The sequence below is a fragment of the Apium graveolens genome, chromosome 9 (assembly GCF_009905375.1).
Source record: "Apium graveolens cultivar Ventura chromosome 9, ASM990537v1, whole genome shotgun sequence".
Lineage (NCBI taxonomy): Eukaryota > Viridiplantae > Streptophyta > Magnoliopsida > Apiales > Apiaceae > Apium > Apium graveolens.
The window spans coordinates 214,536,490-214,550,302 of NC_133655.1; the positions used below are offsets into that span (position 1 = coordinate 214,536,490).

Sequence of the window (13,813 nt, forward strand, 5' to 3'; positions counted from 1 at the left end):
TAAAATCACTAATACTTGAAAGTTTAATCACCAGTTTTTGCTTATTAATCACTAATTACAACTTGTATTATATCTTATATAATGTCTCCTAAAATATATTGCATATACAGGATGAAGTTGAAAAATTGCGAGAGAGAGCAAATAATTTAATTGAATCAAAGATTCTGTTTGATACGGATCTAAAATGTGCATTAGAAAAAGATCCAAAAAATCAGAACTTATTGATGATTAAAGACTTGATCAATGATGTATTTATTCCTAAGAGCCAAGGCGATACTACTGCAAAGAAAAATAAGCAATCAAATCAGAAAAGGCAATAAATAGACGAAGTAGATGTTGAATTGGGAGATGAAGAATTTGATGAAGAATTGGTAGATGTTGATCTTGTTGAATATGTGAGAGCTACACAAGGAAATCTTTCCAACTTTGGTCTAGAGGAAGACGATGATGGAATTCCACCTTTTTTTCTTGGAATTGATGAAGATATATATGGAGAAGAGAGTACTGATTACATTACTCCTAAGCCAACAATCAGAGAGAAAAACACACTTCTCCAAAATTGGGTAGATTTGGCAAATCACCATATGTTGACAGAATGGTAGACATTGAATCAAATTTTACAAGTCAGGAGGTTTGATTATGGAGATTTACACTACAAAAAAGAGATTTAATGTAAGTACTCCATATTTATTGTATTGTATTATACATTATAGTATATAATTAAAGCCGTACAATAAGCAATTAAATATTGTGGCAGGGAGATGATGTTTAGCATGGATGATTTCTTTTATATAAGGGAAGATATGCAAACTCTGAAAATCAACAATAATTTAGCAAGTGCAGTAATCGGCACATACGTAATTATTCTGAATGATAATGAAAAGTACAAGGCAGAGGAATCTTCATTGCATATATTCTGTACTACTGATTGTGTGGTAATTAATCTATCCACTAATATTCATAAAGATTATAAACTTATTTATCAAATGTCCAGTTCTAATTTCATAATATACATATTTAACAGCATCCAAGTTTGGATACTGAAAAGAGCGTTACTGCAACATATCCGATATTTGCTGAGAATATGGATAGGATGCTTGAAGGACAAGGATTTATAGTATGAATATGGTAAAATTCAAATTTACTGTATGAGCATTTCTATTCGATTTGCTACGATATTATTGCCATATTTACAAATCTGATACCAAATTTATTGCAGGTGTTTTTCCCAATTATTGCATATGAGCATTTCTATTTGATTTGCTACAATATCAAGAATCCAACATGGGAAATAATTGACAATATAAGAAGGAATGATGATCCAAAAATCTGCTATGGACAAAAAACAAAAACTCTGGTATAAAAATATCAACACTCAATTTTTTCAATTTATTCAGTAAATTTATGTAACTAAATTTTTGTTCAGTTTATTTCAGCTTTCACACTTTGTCAAGTACATCAAAGCAAAGGGACATGTCATGGCGGCAAATAGGATAAAAAGCTTGAAGCCAAATTATTTGAAAATGTCATGGCAGACATTATACAATTCAATTAATTGTGGCATATTCCTAACTAGGCACATGGAGACTTATAAAGGAGACGCAAATAACTGACAAACAGGGTTGAAAGAAGAACAGGTATACAAAAACTTCCAAAATATTCACTAAAAATATACAAATAATCAAAAAAAAAAATTAACAACTAATCAATGTAGTCTTATAATTTTTTAAATTGCAGAATGGGCAGAAAAATCAGCTCAACAGGCTTCGAATCAAGTATAACAGTGTTGTACTATATCATCACAACTCAATTCTATAAGGCAGGAAATCATCAAGGAAGGAAAAGAACTTTATATTAAATTTGCCTCAAATAAGCTAATGAACTTGGTGATTGAATTCTCTCAACAGTCTCAGGAACAAAGAATGACCAATAATCAAGGAGACAGAGAAGAGCAGTCTACAAAAACAAAAAATGTGACTTTTGCGAAAAACTTGACAAGTACATTTGATGAAGCTGCAAAGAAAAAATTTGTACAAGACTAGTTCTATTATGTTCTATCTTTGGAAAATGTAAATTTAAATAGTGGGAATCTCTATGTGATATTAACGTTTAAGTAGAAGCAGTGTTAATTTTTTAGTATTTCAGTTTTGGAAACTGAAGAATGATGATATGATTTAAATTTTAAATATTATGAATGTTTCTCCAAATACATTGTTACAGTTTAAAATTTAAATGTTATGTTTATTTTAGTTGCTGGATAATGTTTTGGTTAAATATTAATATAAAGCCACAGTATAACATTTATCTTTATAAGACATAAATTTTGTTTAACATCTTGTATTTCTCTAAATATAATGATAAAAATGATACAAAATTATATCATATCATAATAAAAGACCCAAACATATTTTATAACAATAAAAAAATATAAGCTTGTCCCGTAAAAATTAAACAATCTATATAAGTAAAAAATTTGAATTGTCTAAACAGTACTCACAAATCTCTTGCAAGAACACAAAGCATGGTTTCTAACAGAAACCTGCACAAAATATAGTGAAACACACTATAATCACTAATTATTCAACCAACAATCACTAAACAAAACAAACCCAATCACTAAAAAATTACAATTAATCACTTATAAAAAGTTGAAAAGTAACAGCCTAGTAGAATAGATTAATCTTAAAAAAGTTTGCCTTTTTCCATTCTTCTAATACTAAAAATACCATAATAATATACAACATATCATATCATAATGAAATTCACAAACATATACAAGTACTTTTATAACAATCAAAAAATATAAACTCGTCACGTAAAAAGTTCAACAATCTATATATCAAAATTTTAAATTGCCTAAACAGTAGTCACAATCAATTTTATTCAACCCTGGCTTTCTTCCTTTTTATACATCTTCTTGCATCCTGGGTTGTTGCGCCACATAGTGCACACTTTCGAGTCCTTTTATTCGATTTATTAATTACTTTTTCCTATCACTCATCAGCCTCTTAAAGTAGTTTCCTTTGTTCTTACAAATATTAGGTGGAAGAATGTTCACTTCTCTTTCAGGTTGCTGACCGACCATTGCAGCAATATGATCCTTTTTCATAAAACTGACAATAGATCCATCATAAGCATCTAACTCTGTATTTAACTTTTTTATAGTGTTGTGTACATGCTCAAGCCTATCCATTTCTACTCCAGCCTTGTCAACTACTTGGCGAAAATCAAACCAAATTGTGGTCAGTTTTAAAGATACTTGTTCCATCTTAAAATAATCACTGGTTACCACATATAAATTCAATGAAGTTCCACTATCAACAGTCTGCATCAAATGATTAAGAACAAGGCTTCTTGGAAATTTGGTAACCCCAATTTGTTTCAAACCACAAAATGCATGTCTGCAAACAATACCACACATCACAAATTTCTTACAAGAACACACAACATGGTGCATACTAACAGAAACCTGTATAAAATATAATGAACACATTATAATCACTAATTATACAACTAAAAATCACTAAAACAAACACATCCAATCATTAAAAAATAAAAAATAATCACTAATAAAAGATGAAAAGAAACAAAATAGTAAAAGAGATTAACCTTAAAAAGTTTGTCTTTTACCCTCACATCCTTGATTTCAAAATGAGTAACACCATCAACTTCTTCACTCATACGCTTAATTTGCATTTCCAAACAAGAAGCAAGGATTTCTTCCTGAATTTTATAAAAAATAGTACGTGTATACAAAGTGGCTGCATCATCTTCTATAAACCACTTTGACAATATCGTAGGAAGACTTGACTTTGACTCATGATCCAGTCTAACTGGCTCATTCCTTTGCTTGTCCATTGCACTTTCAAAACACAACCAAAATTCACATAACGTATCTCCTTGTTTATGAAACTGCCCAAAAATGAGTTTTCACTCTCAGATCTTAAAGTAGTTCTTAGCAACCCAAACATTGACTCATTTCTAAAAAATGCAGAAATCCATGAAGCCTTTAGATCATACATATCTTGCAACTACTTATTATTTTCTAAATTAAATTCCTTTATAACTGCCTTCTATCCGCTCTCAAACTCTTCAGTTTCAATAATTGATGACCATATATAAGTTTTCATTTCTCCGTAAAGTCTGTCTCCTTGCATAATTGGTTACCAAGCTGTTTAAAAAAATAGAAAAATAATAAAACACAATATAAAACACAATGAATAATTATTTTAATCATTAATAAATATCACATTTATTAATAACAAGGAAGAACAATGATACATGGAAAAATACAAAGAAATATAAAAATTCACTAAAATAATTATTTTAATCACTAATAAATATCAAATTAATAACTATACATTATTTTCCTAATCACTTATAAATGGCACTATATTAGGTCACACACACTGTAGAAGGGAGGTTGAATACAGTGTATACTACAATCAAATCAAATTAAGAACACAAGTATGAAACACATAATAATCTTATTAATAAAATAGTATTACAATGGAACCGTTCTCTCTCAGTGATGAACAAATATCACGAGAGCTGCTAGAGTTACAATGAATAATATTCTCGATTATGATAACACATATAGTGTAAACCCTATGCTGTGTTTATATAGACACACAATTACAAGTTAATCTTCTAATTGATATCGAATATAAGTCTGCATCCTAAAATATATCAACTAGTTATCTTTTCCTCCAAGTATTCTATTCTTCATAGAATTCTTCTCCATGCATATATCTTCTTGTGTTTGTCTTAATCTTCTTTCCTTCAATCAGCCGCCTTCCTTATCTGAATGTCTTCTTAAGTCCTGATATTATCTCCTGATAAATATCTTCTGATATCTTAAGTTCTGATAGCTTAAGTTCTGATATCTTAAGTTCTGACTTCAGTATAAGTACTGATTTCCAGTTAAGTCCTGATTTGTCCTGTTAGTCAAGATCTAAAAACTAAACATAAATCATTATTAGACATGACATCACAAATATATCTAACAATCTCCCCCAACTTGTAAATTAGCATAATATACAAGTTTAATAGATATTTGATGATGACAAAAACATTAAGTACAAATGCATATGAGAATTTTACTAAGTAACTACAACTCATAGTCCTTGTAATAACCCCAATTTTTGGAAATTTTTTGAAACCCTTATGAATAGTGTTTTTGCTGAATGAGAAAACTTTTCATGCCACACTATGTAGGGGTTCTGATATGGATATTCTGAGATTTTATTAGTACTTTATATGGGATATAAGTGTATGTAAAGATCGTCAGAATCCAAATCCGAACACTTTGATTTTTCCCGGAAATCCACTAGATACGGAGAGAATTGAGTATAAGGTAACAGGATAAAAAGGATTTAAATTAAAGGATTATAGGAGAGGATCATAAAAGGAATATAATATATTGAGAAAGGTTAAGGGAACCTAAGTAATAAGATCCCGGGTATGATCCCTCAAACGATAAACGAAAACGAAAGTTAAGCGAACCGTATAACAGATCAGCGGTCATTAGGCAAACAATTAGGAAGTTAAGCAAAGGGATTAGAGGAAGTGATGTCACCCAACCAATGAGAAGAGGACAAGGAAGGGAGGATGACATAGCAATGTGATGTAAGCATGACATAGGGAAGGAGGAGGTGTGGTTGGTTTATAACCACACAAATATAAGGTTATTAAGGTAATTAACCAAAAACAAAACAAAAAACAACCAAGCTAAGCCAAACAAATCAAAAAACACAAAATCATTTCATTCTCATCATCTTGCTCTCGGCTTTTCATCTTTTTCAAGGGCAAGAATTTCAAAAATCAAGTTCCAAGCATTGTTAAATCACAAGGTAATTATCTAAGCTTCCTTGTACATAGATATGGATATGCTATAAGTTTAAGCTCCTAATTCCTTCACAATCTCTTCCAATAAATCAAGGAAGAAGATGGTGAATAGTAACCTTCAAGAAATAACTTTAGTTTTCTTGAATTTTTATGAAAGATTAAGGTTATACAAGCAAGGATCAAGGTTCTTTTAGGCATTCAAAGCTCTTGGGTTGTGTTAGGAAGCTTCAAGGAGGTATAAACAACTTTCACCTTTAACTTATAGTTTGAACTTTGAGTTTTGATGAGTTCATGGATGGATTAATGTATATATAGAAATATCCATGTATGTATAGCAAGATCCATGTATGTTAGATAGTTTGGTTGGATTTGTGGTGATTTTGGATATGAATCTTGGTTAATGGTTAATGAATCTTAAGTTATGGTTAGTAGATCATGTTTGCGGTTGAATAAGTTGGAAAACCTTGAGATTATGGACTGACTTTGCCTTGATATAAGTTGTGTTTGATGTATTGATGATGGTTGGGTGGTTTGTAGTGAATTGGTAAAGAATTGGAGTGGTATAAATATTGGTAATCGCGTAAACATAGCCGTCGTAACGGCCGATTTTCTTTGGACTGTTTTTGTGCATAGCCTTAGGACCCGAGAACCCCCTGCTAGATTATGACCACTGCCATGTTTAGATAGCTCATGTTACGAGCTTCATTTTGATATGTAGTTCGTTCGATTCCGATGCACGGTTTAGGAGAAACGACCGTTTCAAGTAACGGCGTTTCGCGAACGAAACTTTTTCCCTCGCCTTACTTTGAAACATAGGTTAAAGACCAAAAAGGGTTAATTAATGTATGAAACATTTATGGTAAGTGTGTTAGGCAGTTGGTAAGACACTCGCGAAGGAATCGCTTTAAAACTCGTAAAGGTTAAATTATTAAAAATGGTGGAGCCGAGGGTACTCGAGTGACTTAAGAGAATCAGTAAGCGCAGAATAAGCGTTAGAGTCTAAGTTAGTTAAAGTATAGATTTACAAGTGATTTTGGTTTAATTCCAACTTACTTGTTGTTTATAGGTTACCAGACTCGTCCCGAGCCATTCGTAACCCCAGTCGCTCAGGCAAGTATTCTATCCGTTATACTGTTGTTGTGATGTATACATTTGTATATGCATGATCTTGCGATAAATGCATATTGGTTATTTAGCAAATTCTTGCGATATATTGTAGCATGTGATATGGTGTATATGCATGCCTGTTTCATATTCTTGAAATATATATCTGTTGGTTCAGTTGATAATACCTATGCTAGAGAATAGCGGTAACTTGCGTATACCCTTAGTACAGGGACCCAAAGGTGAAAATATTTTCTAAAACCGGGAGTCGAGGATCCCGAGTAGATTTTGTATATATGGATATGGATATATATATATATATATATATATTTATATATATATATGGTTATAGTTTTTCCAAACTATTAATCGAATAAGGTTTATTCGATAACTTTAACTTTATTTTATTATTGAATATTATTTTGAATATTATTCGAAGGCGTATGACTCCTTTTATTTATTTATCTGAATATTATTTGAATATTCATTCGAGGGCTTATGACTCTTTTATATTATTTATTGAATATTATTTGAATATTCATTCGAGGGCTTATGACTCTTTTATATTATTTATTGAATATTATTTGAATATTCATTCGAGGGCTTATGACTCTTTTATATTATTTATTGAATATTATTTGAATATTCATTCGAAGGCTTATGACTCAGTTTATATTATTTAATGAATATTATTTGAATATTCATTTGAGGATCTATGACTCCGATTATTTGCTGAGGTATATTCTTTATTTTATTAAAGAATAAGGTGTCAATAATCAAACTTATTTTCGATTATTCAAATAAAGATAATACTTTCATATAAGTATATCTTTGGTTATTTAATACTCGTTTCAAGTATAAGTTTTAAAACTTCTACTTCAATTATTTTTATAAAAGATTATTCTTTATGGGAATATTATTTAAATAATAATATTCAGTCATTTTCTAAATATTCTGGGGACTGATTTACTTCATTAAATCAGCTTTACTCCAAACACTCTTTAAAGTGTTTTCGAGTCTTCAAAATGATTTTTAAAAAGTTAGAGCGGATCCCAAAACTCATTTTTATATTTAAGATCTTCCTTTAAAGGGGATTTAAATACTCGTTCAAAACCTGGGGAATCCGGCTCTGTGGTGTATTTTATATTCGCAACAAGGTTGCAGTTTTGGTAAATGAATTGATTACTTACCCAACGTTCGGGAAGTAAGTCCATCTATTGAGTCGGCATAAGCAACATGGGCTCAGTGGGCGTCCATGATAGTGTAAGTGGCTCAGTGGGAGTCCATCAAATGCATAAGTGGCTGAGTGGCAGTCCAGCATAAGGTCCTAATTATGACCAGGGTGATGACCAGTGGGGAATTCGTCCATCTACTAGTAGAAAAGGTTACTTATGGGTATCTTTGCCTGATCAGCAAGATATCTGGTTTATGCCAAAGGTTTTCTTTTCCTTCCAAATTCATTGGATATTGCAACTCTGTTCATACTTTACATAACAGAGGTTCCAGGAAATGTTTTAGAGATATATATATGTGGATATATATATATCGGGACTAAATAAAGTATCTCATAACTTTTTCATTCAATAATATTTCAAAGATTGAATCTATTCAAATCTTGTCTTGTAGTCTCATCTATGTGATGAACTTTTGAAACTGATTATAACTTGAACGGTGGTAGTTCAAGTAGTATTGGGAAAGATATAAGTATATTGGGGTATTTGGTAACCTCATCTTTTAAACTTATATCTAGTTAATAATTGTCTTATGAATGACAAAGATTTTCAGAAAAACGTTGAGACAAGGTTAGATGTATGAGATCACCTTGCAACGATATTTTTTTTATATATACAGTTATATACTGGGATTTTGTGTATATTATGCATGGAAGAGGACTTCCAATATTTTGAAAAGTATATATGTATATATACTGAATATTTTGCGACTTCATCGCATTAAGATATCAAACTTGGTTCATTTCTTTTGACCAAGACTTTCATGAGTATTATGAGTAGGCTCATATATTGTAAATCATTATACATATTATTTTGGTGGGCTTGCTGCTCACCCTTGCTTTATTTCTTCATCACACAACAACAGTTAGGAAAGATGGCCAGACTCCAGCAGACCCAGCGCAAGCGCGTGGGAAGCGTCCCGCGTCTTCCCGTTGATGTTGTAGCTGCTATAGCTGCAGAGGTAGATCTATTGTAGATCAGACCATCTACTTTTGAGAATCAATTATGTATAATTATAACTTGTGGCAGATAATGGCAATTAACTGTAAATTTATCAAGTAATCATTTTGGGTTGTAATAACTTTTAAATTGTGGATTCAAAGACTTGTACTTATTTAAATTTCATCTCTGAGACTATAACGGGTTGTGGTGTGTGTTAGTGTGGGGTCACAGCATAAGGTTATTATTATTAATTAAGTGAAGTGATATTGTGGAAAGAAAGATCGTGACGACCCGGATCCTCGACCCCGGATCTGGGGGTGTTACAGAAATGGTATCAGAGCTAAGCGTTATAAACCTCAGAGATGATGGGACGTTAAGATAATAAGTTCACAAAGATAATAAGAACTCTTGCCAAGTTCATAGTCGGGCTACCTAACGTAGTACTGACAGTTAAAACCCTTATGGGAACCCTTATAAATATCATGATAGGAGCGTAGTTCGTTATCGTATATGGTAGCGGGACTCCGAACCCTGAGGTTGAGGAGCAACAGTGCGATGATGTTTTATTACTAATTGGAGATCGGATTGTGGATCCGATAGAGTGTCCTAATGCAGGACCGGATGATGTTGATATTGAGGATGTAGCGGTTGAGGATGTTGTCCTAGAAGGGATAGTTGTTAAGGAGGATCCCATGGAGGATCCTGACAAGATTGGATAAAGGACCACTGATGAATTGATGACCATGGTTAGGTCGACTACCAGAGGTAGGATTGGCCGGTCACTACCGGAGGTTCGTTCAAGTTTGTAAAGATAGTAACCCCTTTAACGCGGCTTACTCGTAAGACTGAGAAGTTCGAATGGACAGAGAAATGCGAGAACAACTTTCAAGAACTGAAGCAGAGGTTGGTGATGGCCCCTATGTTGGCATTGTCGAATGGAAAAGGAGATTTTGTGAAGTGTAGTGACGCTTCGCACAAGGGCTTAGGGTGCGTGCTTATGCAGCACGGTAAGGTAATCGCGTACATGTCAAGACAATTAAGGTAATATGAAATTCGATATCCCTGCCCATGAGCTTAGGCTCGTGGCAATAGTTTTACCCTAAGGATTGGAGGCACTACTTGTATGGAGAGAAGTGCAAGAATTACCTAAGCCATAAGTGCTCTAGTACATTTTCACGTAGAAAGAGCTCAACATATGCCAGAGGAGGCAGTTAGAGCTAATCAAGAATAATGATTGGGAGATTCTTTATCATTCGGGGAAAGCCAATATGGTGGCTGATGCCCTTAGTAAAAAGGAGAGACTCAAGATGATAATGTCTTTTGGAGAGTTTATAAGAGATTTTGAGAAAATGGAAATAAAAGTGAAGGTAACCGGAGCCGGTACCGAAAAGCTGTTTGAGATTGCAATACAGCCCGAATTATTGGAAAAGATCATATTGTGCCAGAAAAAGTTATGAATGAAGGCAGAGAGCCAACAATTAGATAAAAGATTAATATCGAGAAAGATGGTAAGGGAATAATGAGGTATTCCTATAGAATTTGGGGTTCCAAATGTTTAAGAGCTTAAAGATGAAATCTTAGATGAAAGCTAGTTTGAGGAATAAGAGTTAGAGCAAACCCTGAATGTGATAGTCAGGGAGGACGCCATCAAGATAGAAGGAACCCATAACATAATGAAGTGGAAAATGAGGATTTTAACGTACAAGATAACCCCAAGTATGGGAGAAGGATGAAACATTCCATACTAAGGAAATGGAAAGTCGAGTAAGGAAAGGAGACCCGAGACGGTACTCCAATATGGCAATTCATGGACCTGTCTAAAGAGAACTTAGACTATTATCCCCAACCACCACCCTGAGGGGACAATGCGGCAGGAAATTCTTTCATGACCTTTAAATCGTTAAGCTCTCAGAGTTCCAAGGAACAGGTTGACCTAGTCGAGGCAAGAGCCTGGCTAAAGGAAATATAGGAATCATTTGAGATTCAAAATGATTGATGAACCACAAAAGACTATTTTTGTCACTTACCCTCCTAAGAGAGAGACCACCCGCCGGTGAAAGACCAAGAAAGGCACGGAGCCAGAGGTTACAATAAACTGATTTAAGTTTAGTCAATTGTTTTCGGGAAAGTAATTCCCAAAGATAAGGAGATAGTGTAAAAGCTTTGGAGCTAGAACAAAAGTGGATGAGTATGATGAATTATGAATCTAAGTTGTAAAAGTTATCAAGATTCGTTCTGAGGACACGAATCCAGAATGACGGGATGTTTGGAATCAATACTTATGTTGTGTTAGTTCATGAAATAATGATAAGAGAAAGAAAAAAAAAGAGAAGAAACTGAAGTGGAAAGGAATATAAAGGCAATAGAGTTTGAGGTATGATAAGGGAGTTGGGTATGAGGAAACCCTAAAGACTCGTAGCAATAGACATAGAAAAGTATGTAATCGTCAGGATGATGATGATCCACCATGAGTTAAAATTTATGGTTGAAGGCATAAGAGATACATATATTGTACCCCCTTTAAGTTGGGAGGATTCGAGGAAACCTTGAAACAGTTCGAAGGATAAATAATGAGACGCGGATAGACTGAGGAGACAAGAAAGTAAGAAATTAGGAAAATTGGATGAAGGAAGTGACCTTCAAGAATGTGAAGTGTAAGACCGGTGGCTTGATACCCAGAAAGGGAGACGCCAGGTATGAAAGATATCCCAACATTGAGGTGACTGTTGAGATAAACAACAAAAGTAAATAAGGAATTATTAAGAAGAAGTTCACGTTGAACATGACCAATATCTTCCAGAACCTCCATGTTATCATTACCAAATCAGGAAAGAAAAGCGGATGACCATTGTTATCTTTTGGAGGCCATATGGATTGACCTCAATTTGAATAAGGATGCTTGTACCTTTTTAGAGGTGGAATTAAGGATAGAACATCGGTAACTTAAAACGAATCCTAGGGGAATGCATAAAGGTTGGCATTTCACCCTTAATAGGGATAGTATGAGTTTTGACAGTATGAATTGGAAAGGGTTAAGGTAACAACAACCTTTAAGGATCAGTGGAGAAATTTTTCAGAAGTATATAGACAATGGTTCTACTATTAGTAAATGGTATTGTGATATGCCCTGTATCTAGGGAATACAGGAGGAACGATTGAAGGATAACCTTAGAGGTTTTATAAGGAAAAAGGTAATATTCAAAATTTTCAAGAATAGAAATGTGGATAAAGGAAATATGACGTAATTATAATGATGCCAAGTGGGGCACGTGTTGAACCACGAGAAAGTATGAATCGAACCAGTAAAGGTCGAAATTGTTCAGGGCAATTAGGGCCCAGGATAAAAGATGTTCTAAGTATGATTAAGAGTCAGTCATGACAGTGATTAACCTCTAAAGACTGAGGCAATAACTTATGGAAAAATGGTGATATTTTTTTTTTAAGGAATACATCTTCACAAAAGCAGTGATTGAAATAAGGTAGAAAATTTATTTGGAGGTGGTTAAAATGACATTGACTATAAGGAAATTGTACTATCAGGAAAGGCCAAAGAGGTGGCCGACACTTTAAAGGTAAGAGGATAATTATAGGCACTTGTGCCAAAGGAATACAGTGATGATGGTTAAAACTGTGAAGGTTGTATTATGGTTTGGAAGATTGACATTCCTTCTGATGACCGTGCAATACCCAACCGTAATAGTAGTTAGTAAAGGTTTAATTCGTGTAATCGCCATGAACGGGCTATCTATCTTAGAAGGTCCTATCTTGAGATAATCCAGGACCATGTTTCAAAAAGGACCAAACAAACCTTTGAGTTAAGTCTTCTATTGAAGGCATATGATTAAGAATGGTATTAACCTGCTATCGGTGCTTTGATTGAAACTCTTCTGCAATTTTATCTGCTTCATGTCATGAAAGTACGTCAGAGTTTGGAGTGTTCTTCATGAATTGTGATTGGTGGTTATGTTAACTCCTTAGAAGAATTAGATACGAGATGTATGGACTCCGTATGGTTAGTTATTAAGACTTCATGGAAAACGAATGACTACAGTAGGTCAGTGGTGGACCTTAGTAAGGCAGCAATGATTCTGCGAGTAATGAGCTGATTACAACCGTGAGAGTTGTATTGGAATGGATGTTGAGATTGAGTACCACTAATCGGGTCGTGGTAGTGTATAAGTTATCATTGATAGACTAATTAAGTAGAGTATCTACCTAGTGAATATTTATTCTTTCTTATCAATAGAGAGTCGTATTATTATACGAAGAAGGTTGCGGTATAGAAATGGGTTCTAGTAACGATGAGGTCTAGAATGAGATCCCAGATTCGATTTTCGATGTCGAGGGAGTTTCAAAGGTGATTGTGTATAAGCTCGAGGAAGAGCATGGGTCCATAGAATGATGGACGGGATAGCGAAAATATTTAGGCACGTGAAATGCGATGCTATAACACTTGATGTTGATATAAATACATATATGTTTTGTTCTTCTATGACAAACCTCTATAGTTCAGAGGTAGATTCCAAGCCAGATATTTTATGGCAATAAATTTTTTTTTTATGAATATACAATTCTCTTCAATTCGTTCTTTTCTCTTCTTTTCATTTCATGTAAGCTGAGAAGAACAACCCTTCCAGAAGGGGAGGTATTGCCGAATGACTATCTATCTGTGTGATAGAAGCCTAGTA

At 33.6% G+C, this 13,813-nt stretch overlaps 1 protein-coding gene across 1 annotated transcript in view; it reads right to left on the reverse strand.

Annotated features, from left to right (window-relative positions):
• Nucleotides 1-2,980: 2,980 nt before the first annotated feature.
• LOC141685930 (uncharacterized) overlaps nt 2,981-13,813 on the reverse strand; it is a 66,590-nt gene continuing 55,757 nt past the window's right edge. Inside the window, exons 5-6 of the mRNA XM_074491005.1 lie at nt 3,610-3,723; nt 2,981-3,469 (exon numbers count right to left, since the gene is read on the reverse strand). Of these exons, the coding sequence (XP_074347106.1) occupies nt 2,981-3,469; nt 3,610-3,723 (603 nt within the window). The remainder of the gene's footprint in view (nt 3,470-3,609; nt 3,724-13,813) is intronic.